We start from the raw sequence: 20,733 nt of genomic DNA, 5'->3' as shown, positions 1-20,733 counted from the left end.
CTCAGGGATCTGTGTTGGGGCCACTGCTGTTTGTGATTTTTATTAATGATCTGGATGAGGGTATAGTTGGGTGGATCAGTAAATTTGCTGATGACACCAAAGTCGGAGGTGTGGTAGATAGTGAGGAAGGGTGTCATAGTTTGCAGGAAGACTTAGACAGGTTGCAGAGCTGGGCCGAGAGGTGGCGAATGGAATTTAATGCAGAGAAATGTGTGGTAATTCACTTTGGTAGGAATAACAGATGTGTTGAGTATAGGGCTAACGGGAAGACTTTGAATAGTGTGGAGGAGCAGAGGCATCTAGGTGTATGTGTACATAGATCCCTGAAAGTTGGGAATCAAGTAGATAAGGTTGTTAAGAAGGCATACAGTGTCTTGGCGTTTATTGGTAGGGGGATTGAATTTAGGAGTCGTAGCGTTATGTTGCAACTGTACACAACTCTGGTGCGGCCGCACTTGGAGTACTGTGTGCAGTTCTGGTCCCCACATTACAGGAAGGATGTGGAGGCTTTGGAGAGGGTGCAGAGGAGGTTTACCAGGATGTTGCCTGGTATGGAGGGGAGATCCTATGAGGAGAGGCTGAGGGATTTGGGGTTGTTTTCGCTGGAAAGGCGGCAGCTAAGAGGGGATCTTATTGAAACATATAAGATGATTGGAGGTTTAGATAGGGTGGATAGTGATAGCCTTTTTCCTCTGATGGAAAAATCTAGCACGAGGGGGCATGGCTTTAAACTAAGGGGGGGTAGTTATAGGACAGATGTCAGGGGTAGGTTCTTTACCCAGAGGGTGGTGAGGGATTGGAATGCCCTGCCTGCTGCAGTTGTAAATGCGCCTAGTTTGGGGGCGTTTAAGAGGTCTGTGGACAGGTTTATGGACGAAAAGGGATTGGTTTAGGTTAGTGGGTCATTGTTTTTTTTTAACTGGTCGGCGCAACATCGTGGGCCGAAGGGCCTGTTCTGCGCTGTAATGTTCTATGTTCTATGTTCACTAGCAAAACTACACAACCTCCTTTTTCTTTCAATCTGTCTTTCTGAAATGCTGAGTACCCTTGGATATTCAGTTCCCAGATCTGGTCTCCTTGTAACCATGTCTCACTACTTGCCACCAAATCATACCCATCTGTTTCTACTTGCACTGTTGATTCATTAATTTTGCTTTGGATACTTCGTGTATTTAGATATAAAGCTTTTAAATTTGTTCTACTAGTAAATTTCCCTACTGTTTTATAATTCCTTGGTGCATAAAGACTTTCATCCATTCTGTCCCTCTCTTTTATTGTCTGGTAACCATCCGCCACATCGCTAACCTGCACTTTGACCGCCTCCTTCAATTTGGGTTTTCTAATTCCCCCTACAACTGCAGTTTAAAGCCCTATCTACAGCCCTTGTTAAGCGATTCGCTAGGACTCTGGTCCAAGCATGATTCAGATGAAGACCATCCCATTGGAACATGTCCCTTCAATTCATCAATTCCGAGCCAGAGTTCTTCAAGCAACCAATACTTGCTACAGACTTGTTCACTAGGAACTGCAATAGATTTCACCAGCTTCCACATCATGCAGGTACAACACATTGCTTGGCCTGCATCTCCATATTATTTACTTTGCCTTTAAATTGCCGACTGATCTTTTTCTAAGCTGGAAAATATTTTTCCTATTTATCTTTAGTCTGAAAACACCTTAGGCCTGTCAAAACCTCCAATACCTCATCATTCCATGTCACCAAAATCAGACATGAATGGAGGTAGCTACTGATCTATATGGAAAGCTGACTCTCTGAAACATGCATGCACATATCCCATCCTGGCCTGTCATTGTGTGAATGATCTGATCTGCCGCTATGAAGATGCAGGCCATAGTATTCTCCTTAGTCTGCTGCCTTATCTCCCTTCGGCATGGAGTGTAATTGTAAGCCTTGCATTTTTCTCCCAGTGCGATGCACTGTTTGCTGTTCAGGAGAACACAGACAGCCAGCCCCCTCTACCTACAGAGCCATTGATTCAAGATCACAATAAATCTCTATTAAACCCATTTGCCAGCACTTGATCCATGGCCTTGAATGTTATGACATTTCAAGTGCTCACCCATACACTTATAAATGTTGTGAGCCTCTACTACACTCCCATGCAGTGCATTTCAGATTCCCACCTCCTGAGTGAAAATTTTTTTCCTCAAATCCCCTCTAAACCTCATGCCCCTCACCTTAAAATTATACCGTCTTGTTATTGATATGTTCAAATAAGGGAAACTTAGCTGCTTCCTATCCACCCTGTCCTAACCCGTCATAATCTCATTTACCTCAATCAGATCCCACCTCAGCCTTTTCTGTCCCAAAGAAAACAACCCAAGCCTATCCAGCCTCACTTCATAGCTCAGATACTCCATCCAGGAAACATCCAGGTGAATCTCCTCTGCATCCTCTCCAATGCAATCATGTCCTTCCTATAGTGAGGCAACCAGAACTGCAAAAATACTCCAGCTTTGGCCTAACCAAAGTTTTGTACAGCTCCAAAATAACCTCCCTGCTCTCTTAATATATGCCAACACTGATGATGACAAGTGTGCTAGGTGCCACCTTAACTATCCTGCCACTCCTGGAATCTGTGGAAAAGCACCTCAAGACTCCTCTGTTCCTCTGAGTTGCCTTGTGTCTTGCCATTTATTGAGTATTCACTTGCTTGTTACTCCTCACCCTTTTCAGGGCTAAATTGAATGGGATGGATAGGATAGAGGTGGAGAGGCTCTTCCCACTCAGAAAGGACAGTAGGACTAGAGGGCACAGCCTCAGGATAAAGGGGGGGCGGTTTAGAACGGAGTTGAGGAGGAACTTCTTCACTCAAAGGGTGGTGAATCTCTGGAATTCTCTGCCCATTGAAGTGGTGGAGGCTGCCTCGCTCAATATTTTTAAGACGCGGGTTGATAGGTTTTTGATAGGCAAGGGGATTAAGGGTTATGGGGAGAGGGCGGGAATGTGGAACTGAGCCACGACAGATCAGCCATGATCTTATTGAATGGCGGGGCAGGCTCGAAGGGCTAGACTGCCTACTCCTGCTCCTATTTCTTATGTTCTTATTCCATTTGCCACTGATCTACCCATCTGACCAACCCGTCAAAATCTTCCTGCAACCTAAAGGCCTTCTTAACAAAACAGTGCAGCACAGGAGCAGGCCCTTCGGCCCTCCAAGCATGCGCCACTCATGCACCCAACTGGACCATTCGTTTGTATCCTCTATTTCAGCCTGTTCATGTGGCTATCTAGATAAGTCTTAAACAATCCCAGCGTGTCCGCCTCAATCACCATGCTTGGCAGTGCGTTCCAGGCCCCCACCACCCTCTGTAAAATATGTCCCCCTGACACCTGTGTTCTTCCTCACTTTTAACCGTCCTGCTAATCTTCTTGTCATCTGCAAACTTATTTATCACACCTGTCATCCCACACTCTCATCTATATCATTTATATATGTGTATATAGCATTGATCCTTCTGGTACACTACTGGATACTTGCCTCTAATCACAAAACAGCCTTTTACCACCACCCACTGTCTCCTATCATTAAATCAGTTTTGGATCCAACTTGCCCAATTACCCCGTGTCTCATGTGCTTTTTCCTTATTTATCAGTCTTCCATGTGGGACCTTGTCGAAGGCTTTACTGAAATCCATACAAACTACATCAACTGAACTACCCTCAACTATACATGAAAAATGTAGTCAAATCCCTCTGACAAAGTGATGCTGATTTTCCCTGATCCCTTGCCTCTCTGAATGGAGATTAATTCTCTCCTTCAGAATTTTCCCCAATAGTTTCTCTGTTACACACTCATCTGTAATTTCCTGGGCGGCACAGTGGTTAGCACTGCTGGGTTGAGTTCCTGGCTTGGAGGTTGCACATTTTCCCTGAGTCTGCGTGGGTTTCCTCCAGGTGCTCCGGTTTCCTCCCACAGTCCAAAGAAGTGCAGGTTAGGTTGATTGGCCATAATAAATTGGCCACAAGCTTTTGAAGCACTGCCCCTTCATCAGGTGAGTGGGAGTTGTGTTCACAAACAGCATATAAAGACACAAACTCAATTTACAAAATAATGGTTGGAATGTGAGTCTTTACAGATAATCAAATCTTAAAGGTACAGATGATGCGAGTGGCGAGAGGGTTAAGCACAGATTAAAGAGATGCGTCTTGTCTCCAGCCAGGACAGTTAGTGAGATTTTGCAAGCCCAGGCAAGTCGGTTACCCGCAGATCCGACCAAAGAACACACCTGTCAACTCAACAGACTGATCAAGATCTTTGATCCGGACCTTCAGAGCACCCTCCGTGCTCTCATCCCACGTACTCTCCGTGTTGGAGATCTCTACTGCTACCCAAAGATACACAAGGCCAACACACCCAGCCGTCCCATCATATCAGGTAATGGGACCGTGTGTGAGAACGTCTCCAGCTATATCGAGGGCATTCTGAAACCCATTGTACAAAGAACCCCCACCTTTCTCCGTGATACTATGGACTTCCCACAGAAACTCAGCACACATGGAGTAGTTGAACCAGATGCACTCATCGTCACAATGGATGTCTCAGCACACTACACCAGCATCCCCCACGACGATGGCATTGCTGCAATTGCCTCAGTACTCGATGCCGACAACTGCCAATCTCCAGATGCAATTTTACAACTCATCTGCTTCATCCTGGACCACAACGACTTCACCTTCAACAACCAGACACGGTCTGGAAGACACGGAACAGCCATGGGGACCAAATTCGCACCTCAATATGCCAACATCTTCATGCATTGGTTCAAACAAGACCTGTTCATCGCACAGGACCTTCACCAATGCTATACGCTGGATACATCAATGATATTTTCTTCCTTTTGGATTCATGCCAAACAATCACTGAATCAACTATATGATGACAACAAGTTCCATCCCGCCATCAGACTTAACACGGACTACTCTCCGGAATCAGTTACATTCTTGGATACATGCATCTCCATCAAGGAGGGTCAACTCAGTACTTTGCTGTACCGTAAGCCCACGGATAACCTCAAGATGCTCCACTTCTCCAGCTTCCACCCTGAACACTTTAAAGAAGCTATCCCTCCGAGCAAGCCCTCTGTATACACAAGATCTGCTCAGATGAGGAGGATCACAACAGACACCTACAGACGCTGAAAGATGCCCTCATATGAATAGGATATGGCACTCGACTCGCACCACCGCGAAAAACCACACCAACCTCCTCAGAAGATAAGCACGGGACACGGCGGACTGAGTTCCCTTTGTCGTCCAATACTTCCCTGGAACAGAAAATCTATGACATCATCTCTGGAGCCTTCAACGTGTCTTCAATGAAGACGAGCATCTTGTCAAGGCCATCCCCACACTCCCACTTCTTGCCTTCAAACAACCGCACAACCTCAAACAGACCATTGTCCACAGCAAACAACACAGCCTTCAGGCAATCAGTGACCACGACACTACACAACCCTGCCACAGCAACCTCTGCAAGACGTGCCGGATCATTGACACGGATGCTATCATCTCACGAGAACACCATCCACCAGGTACACGGTACATACTCTTGCAACTCGGCCAACGTTGTCTACCTGATATGCTGCAGGAAAGGATGTCCCAAGGCATGATACATTGGGGAGACCATGCAGACGCCACGACAACTGATAAATGAACATCGCTCGACAATCACCAGCCAGGAATATTCTTTTCCTGTTGGGAAAACTTCAGTCACGGACATTCAGCCTCTAATTTTCGGGTAAGCGTTCCCCAAGGTGGCCTTCACAGCACATGACAGCGCAGAATCGCTGAGCCGAAACTGATAACCAAGTTCCACACACACGAGGATGGCCTCAACCGGGATCTTGGGTTCATGACACACTATCTGTAACCCCCCACAACTTGCCTGGGCTTTCAAAATCTCACTAACTGTTCTGGCTGGAGACTACTCATCTTTTTAACTTGTGTTTAACCCCCTCTCCACTCACATTGTCTGTACCTTTTAAGACTTGATTACCTGTAAAAACTCACATTCCAACCATTATCTTGTAATTGAGTTTGTGTCTGTATGTGTCCTGTTTGTGAACACAACTCCCATTCACCAGATGAAGGGACAGTGCTCCGAAAGCTTGCGGCTTCTGCTACCAAATAAACTTGTTGGACTTTAATCTGGTGTTGTGAAACTTCTTACTGTCTTAACCCAGTCCAAAGCTGACATTTCCACATCATGATAAATTGCTGATAGTGTCCCAGGGTGTGCAGGTTAAAATTAAAGTAAAAATTTATTTATTAGTCACAAGTAGACTTACATTCACACTGCAATGAAAATCCCCTAAGTGCTACATTCAGGTGCCTGTTCTGGTACACTGAGGGAGAATTTAGCATGGCCAATTCACCTATTAGTGGGGTAAATGCATGTGGTTGTGGGGATGGGGTCTGGTGTGGGATCATTGTTGGTGCAGATATGATGGGCCAAATGGCCTCCTTTTGCACTGTAGGGTTTCTATCATTCTACCTCTATTGCCCTTTTTGAAAAGTGGAACCACATTATCTGTCCTGCAATCTTCTGGCACCTCCCCTATGATGTGGAGATGCTGCTGTTGGACTGGGGTAAACACAGTAAGATGTCTCTCAACACCAGGTTAAAGTCCAACAAGCTTGTGGCTGTCCTACCAAATAAACATGTTGGATTTTAATCTGGTGTTGTGAGACTTCTTACTGTGTGTACCTCCCCTTTGGCCAGAGAGTAATTAAAAAGTTTGGTCAGAGCCCCAATAATTTTCTCCCTTGTCTCCCATGGCAATCTAGGATACAACTCATCCAGATCTGAGTACTAAGCACTTTTAAGACTGCCAAAACCTTCAATACCACCTCACTCCGTATGTCAAACTGCTGAAAAACTTCTCTGTTCATCTCCCTGAATTCTGTACTTATATCCTCCTGAATGAAGATAGATGTGAAGTACTTGTTTAAAAACTTACTGCCCTTTGACTGCAAGCACAGATTACCCCCTTAGTCCCTCAGGAGCCTGCCTCTTTCCCAGGCGAATCTCTTCTCTTTAACAGCCATGTGGTGGAGATGCTGGCGTTGGATTGGGGCAGGCACGGTAACAAGTCCCACAGGTTTATTTGGAGTCACAAGCTTTTGGAGTGCTGCTGCTCCATCAGGTGATCATCATATATAACTGTTTGTTATATAATTGCACTGTTTGTTTCTAGGTCCTAGTTCTTCATGTACTTCAGTTCATATTTGTATTTTAATATGACTGCATAGTGATTATGTTACTGGACAAGCAATCCCACAAATTTGAATTCAGCGTAAAAGGAACTAATTAATTTGGAACAAAAATTGACAAATTTTCAATGCTATAAAAACCCATCTCGTTCACTAATGCCCTTCTTAGAGGGGGAAACCTGACGTCCTTACCCAGTTTGTCCTCTAGCTGCAGTTCCACGTTGATGAGATTGACTGCTCTGTAAAGTTACCTAGCAAGCCACTCCACTGTATCAAACTGTTACCAAAGAGCAATGTCAACAAAGATTCCAATACTCTCTCTGGCACAGATCAAGGAGTCTAGCGCAAAGGTCAGCATGCCTTATCCATGGTGTTTTCAATTTTTCCAGATAGCATTAGGAGTCTCTCAATTAGTAGGCTTGAATTTGCTGTGTAAGATGTGTATGTAGTATGGAACATTGTCATTCATTTCCTCAATGTAAACAGCTAATGATATTCTTTTATATTTTGTTATAGACCCTTCAGACAACCTTCGAGAGATCCTGCAGAACGTGGCTAAGCTTCAGGGAGTCTCTAACATGCGAAAGTTGGGTCACCTGAATAACTTTATCAAGGTAAGTGAAAGATGGTAGGAGGTAGCACTGGTACACGTTCACTGGCAGTTGAGGACAAATCAGAGTGGTTAATTCAATGGGTTCAAAGCAATGTTGACTGTTTCAAACAAAAACTGTTATCGCGCAGATAGAAAAGATGTTGCAAGCTGTGTAAAATCTCAAGGCTGATGTCTACTTGTTACACCTGGTAGCTTCAGTGTATAACAATAAATGTTAGATCCAGGCAGGTAGAAGAGTCCTGTCTTTCTACTCCCTCATTAATATATATTCAAGTTCCAGGTTACTGCAGAAAGCAGGTTCAGACAATGGACTGTACTGAAATTTGCAGGGTTAATTAGCAAATATGCCTACCGTGCAATCAATTCATTCATTCAAGTCATTCGTATAGATGGTAAATAGTTGAGGCCCGAGCATTCATCCCTGTAGGTCTCCACCAGTAACAGTTTGTCAATCTAAAAATGACTCATTTACCCCAACTTTGTTTCCTGTTAGTTAGTCAATCCTCTAACCATGCTAACATAGCAACTCCAACATATTGAGGTCTTGTGTTGTATAGTTACCTTTGATGCGGTGCTTGTGATGTCACAAGAGGCTGCATGCTGGAGAGGCAGTATTTTCAACACTCACCCCTCCATTTTCTGCATCATATCCATCCCAAATTCGATGTGGCTGCTGAATGCAGCCATGTTTACCAAGGTGACCACAGGAAGTCACATGACAGACTGATGACAAATCAGAGCAAGTAAGGAGCAGCTGTATCAGACTATATAATCCAAGTGCTGTGTCCTGCTAAAAGAGGGAGTTTTCGGGTGAAATCTGGGAAGCTGTAGGACCTCTGTGTGGGCTATTTGCTGTGTGCAAGTTCACTAGATATCTTGTGGACAACAAACCCGATTTGGAATTTGACTAAGAATTGGATGGGAACCCCTCAGCAACTAGAACCCCTTATGTTCTTGAACTTGGCTGCCTTCACATTGGTTAATTAATAAATTGTTTATTAGTTGGACTTGAACTTCTGGGTATCTACATTGTGTCTTGGAACCCACTTATATTGTTGTCCGACCCCATGCAACATCACACGCTTTATCGAATTCCTTCTGGAAATCTAAATCTGCCGATTTCCCCTTTTATCCACCCTACTTGTTACATCCTCAAAGAACTAATAAATTTGCCAAACACAATAGCCTTTTCACATAACCATGTTGACTCTGCTTGATAATATTATGATTTTCTACCTAGCAGTTTTCCAATGGTTGATGTTAGGCCAACTGGACTATAGTTTTTTGTTTAAGAAGGGGAACAGAGACTTTGCCGGGAATTATAGACCGGTGAGTCTTACTTCTGTTGTGGGCAAGGTTTTAGAAAAAATTATTAGGGATAGGATTTATAGTTATTTGGAGTGTAATGAATTGATTAGAAATAGTCAGCATGGTTTTGTAGCGGGTAGGTCGTGCCTTACTAACCTTATTGAGTTTTTTGAGAAGGTGACCAAAGAGGTGGATGGGGGCAAGGCAGTTGACGTGGTATACATGGATTTTAGTAAGGCGTTCGATAAGGTTCACCATGGTAGGCTTCTGCAGAAAATGCAGATGTATGGGATTGTGGGTAATCTAGGAAGTTGGATCAGGAATTGGCTATCAGATAGGAGACAGAGGGTGGTGGTGGATGGTAAATATTCATCATGGAGTACAGTTACGAGTGGTGTGCCTCAGGGATCTGTTTTGGGGCCACTGTTGTTTGTAATTTTTATTAATGATCTGGATGAGGGTATAGTTGGGTGGATTAGTAAATTTGCTGATGACACCAAAATTGGAGGTGTGGTAGATTGTGAGGAAGGGTGTCATAGTCTGCAGGGAGACTTAGATAGGTTGCAGAGCTGGGCCGAGAGGTGGCGGATGGAATTTAATGCGGAGAAGTGTGAGGTAATTCACTTTGGTAGGAGCAACAGATGTGTCGAGTATAGGGCTAACGGGAGGACTTTGAATAGTGTGGATGAACAGAGGGATCTAGGTGTGTGTGTACATAGATCCCTGAAAGTTGGGAATCAAGTAGATAAGGTTGTTAAGAAGGCGTACGGTGTCTTGGCGTTTATTGGTAGGGGGATTGAATTTAGGAGTCGCAGTGTAATGTTGCAACTGTACACTACTCTAGTGCGGCCGCACTTGGAGTACTGTGTGCAGTTCTGGTCCCCGCATTACAAGAAGGATGTGGAGGCGTTGGAGAGGGTGCAGAGGAGGTTTACTAGGATGTTGCCTGGTATGGTGGGGAGGTCCTATGAGGAGAGACTGAGGGATTTAGGGTTGTTTTCGTTGGAAAGAAGGCGGCTAAGAGGGGATCTTATTGAAACATATAAGATGATTAGAGGTTTAGATAGGGTGGATAGTGATAGCCTTTTTCCTCGGATGGAGAAAGCTAGCACGAGGGGGCATGGCTTTAAATTAAGGGGGGGTAGCTACAGGACGGATGTCAGGGGTAGGTTCTTTACCCAGCGGGTGGTGAGGGATTGGAATGCCCTGCCTGCTGCGGTTGTAAATGCATCTAGTTTGGGGGCGTTTAAGAGATCTCTGGATAGGTTTATGGACGAAAAGGGATTGGTATAGGCTAGTGGGTCATTGTTTTTGTAACTGGTCGGCGCAACATCGTGGGCCGAAGGGCCTGTTCTGCGCTGTAATGTTCTATGTTCTATAGTTTCCTGCTTTCTGTCGTCCTCCTTTCTTGAATACTGCTGTTACATTTGGGATTTTCCAATCTGTTGTGAGATTGCCAGAATCTAGGAAATTTTGGAAAATTACTAATGCAGCCACTGTCTTTACAGCCATTTCCTTTCAGACCATAGGATCCAGGCCATTAGGTCCAGGGGTTTTACCAGCCTTAGTGCCATTAGATTTCGTTGTAATTTTTCATTAATGATAGTGATTGCTGTAACTTCCTGTCTGCCTCGTGCTTTATTTACTGTTCTTGGAGATATGTTTTTTGTTTTCTACTCTGAACAAGCATTTTGTATGTCTTCAAACTCTCTGCCATTTCCTTGTTTCCCAATATTAATGCCCCAGTCTCAATTTCTCAGGGACCAATGCTCACTGTTCTAATTTTCAATTTCATATATTTGTGGAAGCTTTTACTGTATTTTTGTGTTGCCAGTTTTCTCTCATACACCAATGTCTCCCTCTTTATCATTTCAGTCAACTTTTGTAGTTTCCTAAAATTTTCCCACTCTTTGCTACTACTACTTTGTAGCATTCTATGCCTTTCAATTGATATCTTCCTTAACTTCCTTAGTTAGCCACAAATACTTAGAGTATTTCTTTGTGGAATATACTTTTGTTGAGATTTATGAAATATTTTCTTAAAATCTGCTGCTGCTTCTCTACTGTCTTGTCTGTTAACCTATTTTTCCAGTCCATTTTAGTTAACTCTATCGTCAAACCCTTGTAATTGCCTTTATTTATGTTTAAGATTCTAATTTCAGACCAAATTTCTTGCCCTCAAACTGAATGTGGAGTTCATCATGTTGCAATCACACTTATCTGGAGGGTAGTTTACTGAGGTAAATCTTTCCAGGTTACCAGGTTAAAATAGTCTTTTTCTGGTTAGTTCCAAAGCATATTTTACAAAGAAACTGGGCCAAGCACACTTCATGAATTTATTCTCCAGGTTGCTTTTGTCAACTTGATTTGTAAAATCTACATGAAAATTAAAATCTTGATTTATGCTTTGTTTGACCATGTATCTACTGTCAGGGGGCCTACAAATCATTCCAACTAGTGACTTATTTTCTGTATTATTTCCTTACCGCCATCCAAAACTGATTCTACTTTTTGATCCTTTGAACCAAAATTATTTTGTACTACTATACTCATCTTGTGCTTTATTAACAGGGCAAAGCAACCTCCTTTTCCTTTCTTCCCGTCCTTCCAAAACAAACAGGCCAATATAATGTCAAAATGCTGGAAATACTCAGGTCAGAAACCATCTATAGTGAGAGAGTTAACATTTCGGGTTATGATGTCTTTTCATCGGAACTAAGCCAGAATATTATGACCAGGATGGGAAGAATGTGCAGTTTGACTAGCTCCTCTACGCCACAGATTGCACCATTAGTTTAAAGATTCAATTCACTTGCCAAAATGGCCAGTTATTCATATTCACTACTGTTAAACAGAATAAAAGAAGTTTTGACTAAGCTTCTTGCACTAAACAATAACTGTAGCTTATTGTAAAACCATTCTTGTCAAATACAAAAGCAAAGCTTATTAGCATAGAGTATAAAATATGGAAGTTGTAATAGTGCAGCGGACAAGAGTTGAGAAAGCCAATGCCTCCCTTCACATGTTTCATTTTCTCCCAGCAAGAACTACTTGGCACGTCACGCACTACGTTTCCAAGAAGGCATCACACTAAAACAGGAAGTAGAGGTAGTTTAAAAGCAAGAGGGGCCTTGAACAAAGGGGAGTTGACTTTGAGTGCTTGCAGAAGAATACTAATTGAGGCTGTTTGAGAGAATGCAGAGGTGAACTGATGTAGTGTTTGACTACCTGGTGAGCAACCTGAGAGAACATAAGAACATAAGAAATAGGAGCAGGAGTAGGCCATCCAGCCCTTTGAGCCTGCCCCGCCATTCAATAAGATCATGGCTGATCTGTCGCTGCTCAGTTCCACTTTCCCGCTTTCTCCCCATAACCCTTAATCCCCTCTCTTATCAAAAACCCATCAGCCCGCGTCTTAAAAATATTTAGCGAGGCAGCCTCCACCACTTCAACGGGCAGAGAATTCCAGAGATTCACCACCCTTTGAGTGAAGAAGTTCCTCCTCAACTCCGTTCTAAACCGCCCCCCTTTTGTCTTGAGGCTGTGCCCCCTAGTCCTACTGTCTTTTTTGAGCGGGAAGAGTCTCTCCACCTCTATCCTATCCATCCCATTCATCATCTTATAAGTCTCAATGAGATCTCCCCTCATTCTTCTAAACTCTAACGAGTACAAGCCCAGTTTATTCAGCCTCTCCTCATAGCTCAACCCCCTCAACTCCGGTATCAGCCTAGTAAACCTCCTCTGCACTCCCTCCAAGGCCAAAATATCTTTGCGCAGGTGCGGTGCCCAGAACTGCACACAGTACTCCAGCTGCGGCCTCACCAATGCCCTATACAGCTGCAGCAAGACCTTCCTACTTTTATATTCAATCCCCCTCGCTATGAAGGCCAGCATCCCATTCGCCTTCCTGACCACCTGCTGCACCTGCAAGCTGGGTTTTTGCGACTCATGCACAAGGACCCCGAGGTCCCTCTGCACCGTCGCCTGCTGCAGTTTTTTGCCCCGTAAGTAATAGTCCTTCCTACCATTCTTCCTACCAAAGTGGACCACCTCACACTTGCCAACATTAAATTCCATTTGCCATTTCCTGGCCCATTCGCCCAGCCTATCTAGATCCTTCTGCAGACTCTCCACACCCTCCGCACAATTTGCCGTTCCCCCTATCTTGGTGTCATCAGCAAATTTCGACACCCTACACTCGGTGATTGTCCTTGGTAGGGCCTTAATGAGAGAGAATTTTTGTTTACCCAGCTTACCTGGTGCAACCTCAGATTGGCATATGAACTGGCTGAGAACCCAACCCTGGTAGGGCTTTAACTTTGCATGCAGTGTCTGAGATTTTGTGTTTTCATTTGACTACACTGATAAATAGCTAACCAATCAAATCATAGTATTCCTACAGTACAGAAGGAAGCCATTTGGCCCATCACGTCTGTACTGACAACAATCCCACTCAAGCGCTATTCCCATAACCCCATACATTGACCCTATTAATCTCACTGACGCTAGGGTCAATTTAGCATGGCCAGTAAACCTAACCCGCACGTCTTTGAACTGTGGGAGGAAACTGGAGCACTCGGAGGAAATCTACGCAGACACAGGGAGGAAGTGCAAACTCCATGTAGACAGTGACTCCAAGACGGAATAGGACCTGGGTCCTGGCATTGTGAAGCAGCAGCACTAACCACTGTGCTGCCCTAATATATATAGGGAAGATAAAATCCCAGCGTGTTGAGCAACTTGGATTCACTGTGGACTGGCTCAAACCTGCAAAAAGCTGTCATTGTCTTTTCACAAGCAGTTGGTCATCCTTCTACTCAAAGCAAAACCAACTTTTAAATAGTTTGTTTTTACAAACTTTTATTCCATCCAAAACACCAAAATTCAATTGAATTCAATTCAGGGTCCCCACGTGAGGGACAGACAAGATCCAAGCTAATCAGATGAGAGATTGCTGGGCTTGATTTGATGTTTCTTCTTAGCTAAAGGCCAAGATGGATTTGAAAGGAATTTCATTAGGTAAAGCCTTGGTTTGACCTCATTGGCTACCTTCTTCATAGAAACTAGAAGCAGGAGCTGGCCATTTGAGCCTGCTCTGCCATTTGTTTTGATCATAGCTGATCATCAAATTCAATATCTTGATTCCCCCATATGCCTTGATCCTTTTTAGCCCCAAGAGCTATATCTAATTTCTTCTTAAAATCTCACAAAGTTTTGGCCTCTTTTACCCTAACCTGGGCAAACAACAATCGCAATTGACAGCACACGCCCAAGTTGTTTTAGTGCACTCGTCAACCAGTGTCAGCTTTGAGAAATATTTCACTATGCCGTAGTTGTTAACTGTTATGTCAGAGATGTATATAAAAAAGACCAGTAACTAAGCAACAGGAACGCTCTTGGAGTAATGTTAACTTTCTCCAGATAGTTATAAAATTTTAAGTATGTTGCCTTATTGGTACAAGTGCGGTATCAATACTTTTTTTGTATGGCAGCTTAAGAGCAGCTGTTTCTCTATTCTGGTTTCCTTTGTCTGTGTAAACCCATATCCCTGACAGATGCAAGAATCTACATTTTCATTTTAAAAAATAGTGAACAAAGTAAAAGCTAGACCATGGTTTGATGTTTATAGTCTTATCAAGCCAGTCGTTAGTGCCCTTATTAGGATTAAGCAGTAAACAAGTTACTTGGAGTGATGGTCAGGATGAACTAGCTTAAAGCTAAAGGTACAGCTGCTAATTCTATCAGAACAGTTTCTAAATATTCATATTGTTACCTGCTGGCTACAGCTGAATATTTTGGTATAACATCTTTATCAATACCCATGTTTGGTTCTATCTACATTTTAAGGGCGTTTTGGAGGGGTGCAATGTCTCATCCTGTCAGCTTGAATCTTTGGACCCTGTCAGCTTGGATCTTGTTTGATCATGCCCAAAATGGGATGCAGAGTCTTGTCTTGACAGCTGGTATCTTGTTTGTCCCTCATGTGGTCCATAATTGGACTTAATTTGAATAGGCTTTTTTGATTAAAATAAAGTTCTGGAAAAAAAACCTGCTCTCTGTTCATATTGAATTGAAATGCTGTGGGAACTCAGCTCACAATCTCATTGCAGCCTTGGTCAAAACATTGACTAAAGAACTGAATTTTGGAAAGTGAGAGTAACTGCCAATTATATGAAGGCAGTATTTGACCAAGTCTGGCATCAATAAGCCCTCTAAAAATTGAAGTGAATAAGATGAAAACCACTACTGGCTGGAGTCAAACCTGGCATAAAGATTGTAGTTGTTCAAGGCCAATCATCTCAACCTCTAGATATTGTTGCAGAATTCCTCAGAGCTTCTGTTTCTTCAGTGACCTTTCTTCGATTATAAGGTCAGGAGTTTGTTGATGGTTGCAGCGTTCGGATTCATTTACAGCTCCTCAGATACTGAAGCAGCTTGTGCCAGTATGCAACAAGACCTGGACAAGTAACATTTGTGCCACTCATGTCCCAGGAAATTACTGTCTCCAACAAGACAACAGGCTATTTTAAATCTAATATTGTGCTATGAAAAAGAGCTAATTAATCTTGTTGTAAAGGAGCCTTTAGGAAAGTGTAATCATAATATGATAGGATTTTGCATTATATTTGAAAGTTATGTAGTTACAATCAGAAATAACGGTCTTAAATTTAAACAAGGTAAACTATGAAGATATACTTTGGGCTAAATTGGGTTTTGGCAGATGAGGAAGCTACATTAAAAATTATGGTAGTCAAGCGATGTCTAACATTTAAAGAACCAGTACATAGTTTACAGCAAAAATACATTCCTTTAATACATAAAAACTCAGCAAGAAAAGTGTTCCACCCATGACTAATGAAAGAAACCAACAAAATTGCCAAAAAAAAAGCCTGAGGATTGGGAGCATTTTAAAATTCTGAAAAGGAGAAAAAAAGATTAAGAAAGGGAAAATGGAATGAGAGTTAATGAGCAAAAGACATAACTGACTGTAAAAGGTTCCAAAGATGTATAAAAAGGAAAAGATTGGCAAAAACATTTCCATTACAAGCAGTCAGAAGGGTGAAGGGTCATCCAGACTCAAAACATTGGCTGTATTCTCTTTCCACAGATGCTGTCAGACCTGCAGTGTTGCTCCAACATTATCTATTTTTGTATCAGATTCCAGCATCCACAGTATTTTGCCTTTCTCAGGAGAGTTTATAGTGGCGGAAATAAGGAGCTGACCAAGAAACTCGACAAGTACTTTGTGTTGGTCTTCATTCAAAAATACTCAATCTCCCAGGAATAATGGAGAATTAAGGGACTAGTGGAACTGAGGATAATATTTGTTTAAAAAACTGCTAAAGAAACTACTATGACTTCAAAGTAGATAAATCCACTGGACCTGATTATCTACATTCCAGAATGTTGTAAGAGTTGGTTGCAGAGATCATCGATATATTGGTGATCTGTTTTCAAGACTCAATTACAGTCTGGAATGGTTCCTGCAGGTTGGAAAGTTACAAATGTAACCCCAGGGAATGAGAAAGTGGGGAACCACAGACATACTAGTTTGACATCGGTAATAGGGAAAATAATTAGAATTTGTAATAAAGAATGCGACAACAGGACACTTAAAAAAAAATCTAGGATAGGACAGAGTTAATGTGGATTTGCAAAAGGGACCTCATGTTTAACAAACCTGTTGGAATATTTTAGGATGTAACTAACAGAATAATTAAGGAAGAAATGTTGGATATTAGTACATTTAGATTTGGAAAGCTTTTGCTAAAATCCCACATGGAGTTAGTAAACATCAGATTGGGGAATATGCAGAAATAGATTGAGAACTGGTTAAAGGACAACAAAAAGTGTGGAAATAAGGGGGTCATTTTGAAGTCGGCAGGCTCTGACTAGAGGTCAGTGCTTTGGGCTCCAGCTATTCACAATATATATCAATGATTTAGATGTGGGAATTAAAGGTAATATTTCCAAGTTTGCAGATAACCCAAAACCAGATGGAAGTGTGTATTGTGAGGATGCAAAGATGCTGCAAGAGGTTTTGGATACCCAAGTGGGCAAGGATTTGGCAGATGGAATATAATGTGGAGAAATGTGAAGTTATACACTTGAAAAACAGACATGTAGACTAACTAGTGAGAGATTGAAGTGTTGAACTTCAAAGGATCTTAGGTGTAGGCATAGGAAATGGGAGCAGGAACAGCCATTCAACTCCTTGAGTTTGCCCTGCCATTCAATGAGATCATGGCTGATCAGCTACTTCAACAACATTTTTCCTCCAGTATTCCAGTCTCCCTTGATGTTTTTAAATGTTTTTAGCTTATCAATTTCAGTCTAGAGCATACTCAATGACTGAACCTTCACAGCCCTCTGGGGTAGAGAGTTTCAAAGATTCACCAAACTCTCTAAGTGAATAATTTCCTCCTCACTTCAGTTCTAAATGGCCTGAGACTGTGTCCCTTGATTCTAGACACGTTCCCCTGCTAAGGAAAATATCCTTCCTGCATCTACCCTGTTGAATATTAAGAATAATGTATGTTTCAGTAAAATCATTTCTTATGCGTCTAAATGCCAGAGAATAAAGGCCTAGTCTATTTAGTTATTTCTCATAAGACAATCCCTTATCCCAGGGTTTACTTTGGTGATTCTTTGTTACGTTCGCTATTTGGCAAGTATATATTTCCTTGGTAAGGAAACCAAAACTGTGCACGCTACTTCAGATGCAGTCCTCCCAAGATTCCATATAATTGCTGTAAGACATCTTTATTCTGAATACTCAAATCCTTGAAGGCCAACATACAGTTTGCCTTATTAATTACTTCCTATAGCTACGTGCTACCTTTCAGTGTTCACGAACAATAAGAACATAAGAAATAGGAGCAGGAGTAGGCCATCTAGCCCTTTGAGCCTGCCCTGCCATTCAGTAAGATCATGGCTGATCTGAAGTGGATCAGTTCCACTTTCCTGCTTTCTCCCCATAACCCTTAATTCCCTTGTTTATCAAAAACCTATCTACCCATGACTTGAACATATTTAGCGAGGTAGCCTCCACCACTTCAATGGGCAGAGAATTCCAGAGATTCACCACCCTTTGAGTGAAGAAGTTCCTCCTCAACTCTGATCTAAACTATTCCCCCCCTTATCTTGAGGCTGTGCCTTCTAGTCCTGCTATCCTTTCTAAGTGGGAAGAATCTCTGTACCTCTACCCTATCCATCCCTTTCATTATCTTATACATCTCTAAGATCCTCCCTCATCCTTCTAAACTCCGAGTACAGACCCAGTCTATTCAGCGTCTCTTCATAGTCCAACCCCCTCATCTCCGGTATCAGCCTAGTGAACCTTCTCTGCACTCCCTCCAAGGCCAATACATCCTTCCGCAAGTGCGGCGACCAAAATTGCACACAGTACTCCAGCTGCGGCCTCACCAGTGCTCTGTACGGTTGCAGCAAGACCTCCCTACTTTTATATTCTATCTCCCTCGCTATAAAGGCCAACATTCCATTCGCCTTCTTGATCACCTGTTGCACCTGAGAATGGGTTTTTGCGACTCGTGCACAAGGATCCCCAGGTCCCTCTGCACCGTAGCATGCTGCAGCTTTTTGCCCTTTAAATAATAATCCCTCCCACTATTATTCCTGCCAAAGTGGATAACCTCACACTTGCTAACATTATACTCCATCTGCCAGGTCCTCGCCCACTCGCTCAGCCTATCCAGATCTCTCTGCAGACTTTCCACACCCTCCACGCAATTTGCTTTTCCACTCATCTTTGTGTCATCAGCAAATTTCGTCACCCTACACTCAGCCCCCTCCTCCAGATCGTCTATATGAATGGTAAACAGCTGAGGCCCCAGCACCGATCCCTGCGGCACTCCAGTAGTCACCAACTGCCAACCAGAATAGCACCCATTGATACCAACTCTCTGCTTCCTATTAGACAGCCAATCCTCTATCCACGCTAACACCTTACCCCCAACTCCATGCACCCTAACCTTCTGCAGCAACCTTTTGTGAGGCACCTTTGAAATTTAACACTCCCCAGTCTTTCCCCATTTAAGAAATGCTCTATTTGTTTTTCCTACCAAAGTGGATAGCCTCTTATTTCTCCACATGATTATTCCATTAGCCAAATTTTTGCCCACTCACCTAGCTCTCTGTCTCCTTGAAGTGTCTAGCTCCTCCTCACAATTCACTTTCACTCAATTTTGTGAAATCTGGAAACTTGGAAATATTATCTTTAATCTCCACATTCAAATCATTGATTTGTATCATGAATAGCCAGGGCCCAAACAGTGATCCTTTTGGTACTTCACTAGCTCTTGTTCATAAGTCACTGAAAGCTAACGTGCAGGGACAGCAAGCATTTAAGATGGCAAATGTTAAGTTGATCTTCTACCCTGGGAGTGGTAACGTCTCAGCATTCTGCCTTCATGGTTTTTTTGCAGCCTTTGTTATACTCAAGTTAGAAAGTGGTAGATTCCTATTGCTCTGTTCCTCACAGTTAAAGATGAGCAAGCCAGACAGAGTCCCCGACCGAGCCTGTAATATAAAATTGAAGTACCTTGTTATACTACAGTTTAATCTTTTATCTCGACTTGCCCTGAGACAAAAGAATTACAACTTGGTAAGCATTAGAAAAGGTCCAAAATTTGTGACATTTGATGCATCGTATTGCGGCATGGTGCGCAGTGGTTAGCACTGCTGCCTCTCAGCACCAGAGGTCAGAGGGGTTTGATTCCCAGCTTGGGTCATTGTCTGTGTGGAGTCTGCACGTTTTCCCTACGTCTGCGCGGGTTTTCTCTGGGTGCTCCAGTTTCCTCCCATAGTCTGAAAGATGTGGAGATTAGGTGCAGTGACCATGCTAAATTCTCCCTTTGTACCCGAACAGGTGCCAAAGTGTGGTGACTAGGGGATTTTCACAGTAACTTTATTGCAGTGTTAATGTAAGCTTACTTGTAATAATTAATCTAATCTAATCTAATCCTGTTGTCAAAGGAATCAGCCTTTTGTGCCCAAGTGTGCTGCATGATTCTATCTAAATGTTATTTATTCCCCCCTCGTAAAGTAAGTATATAAATTGTAAATTAGACAGTTAGCATCAAGGTGTTTTGGTGTCTTCCAGTATTGCATTTGCTGAGATTATTGTGGATCAAATACACAAGTGGAAACTTGTTCACAGCAAATAGGTAACCTTGTTGATAACACACAAATTGAGGAAATACCTGAAACAGTTTATGCTAGTTATGAGGAATTACTGAAGGGATACTCTAAAATAGTTGGGACACTGGGTGTTTACATTTATTTTTGTTTTTCTTTCTCTGCAGTAGTCGAGTTTCCGCAGTTGGCATTCCATAGAAGTGTTTGTATATCCAATCCTCTCGGGCCAGTGAGTGAGGACAGTGTCTTTACTTCTTTCTCTCTTCCCCGCCCCCCCGCCAACCTCATCCCACACCCATCTCTCTCTCTTTTTCCCTCTCTCCCTCTTTTCTTTCTTTCTTTCTTTCTCTCTCTCTCTCTCTCTTTCTTTCTTTCTTTCTTTCTTTCTTTCTTTCTTTCTTTCCCCCTCTCTCTTTTT

The 20,733-nt window shown here is 42.7% G+C and overlaps 1 protein-coding gene across 1 annotated transcript in view; it reads left to right on the top strand.

The window, feature by feature from the left end:
• Positions 1–20,733, top strand: part of rictora (RPTOR independent companion of MTOR, complex 2 a) — a 271,841-nt gene that overhangs the window by 86,272 nt on the left and 164,836 nt on the right. Inside the window, exon 3 of the mRNA XM_080189548.1 lies at positions 7,754–7,851. Within this exon, the coding sequence (XP_080045674.1) occupies positions 7,754–7,851 (98 nt within the window). The remainder of the gene's footprint in view (positions 1–7,753; positions 7,852–20,733) is intronic.

The sequence above is a fragment of the Carcharhinus amblyrhynchos genome, chromosome 5 (assembly GCF_965287045.1).
Source record: "Carcharhinus amblyrhynchos chromosome 5, sCarAmb.v2.hapA, whole genome shotgun sequence".
NCBI lineage: Eukaryota > Metazoa > Chordata > Chondrichthyes > Carcharhiniformes > Carcharhinidae > Carcharhinus > Carcharhinus amblyrhynchos.
The sequence above is the reverse complement of the archived record's forward strand: the minus strand, read 5'-3'. Positions and strand labels throughout refer to the sequence as shown.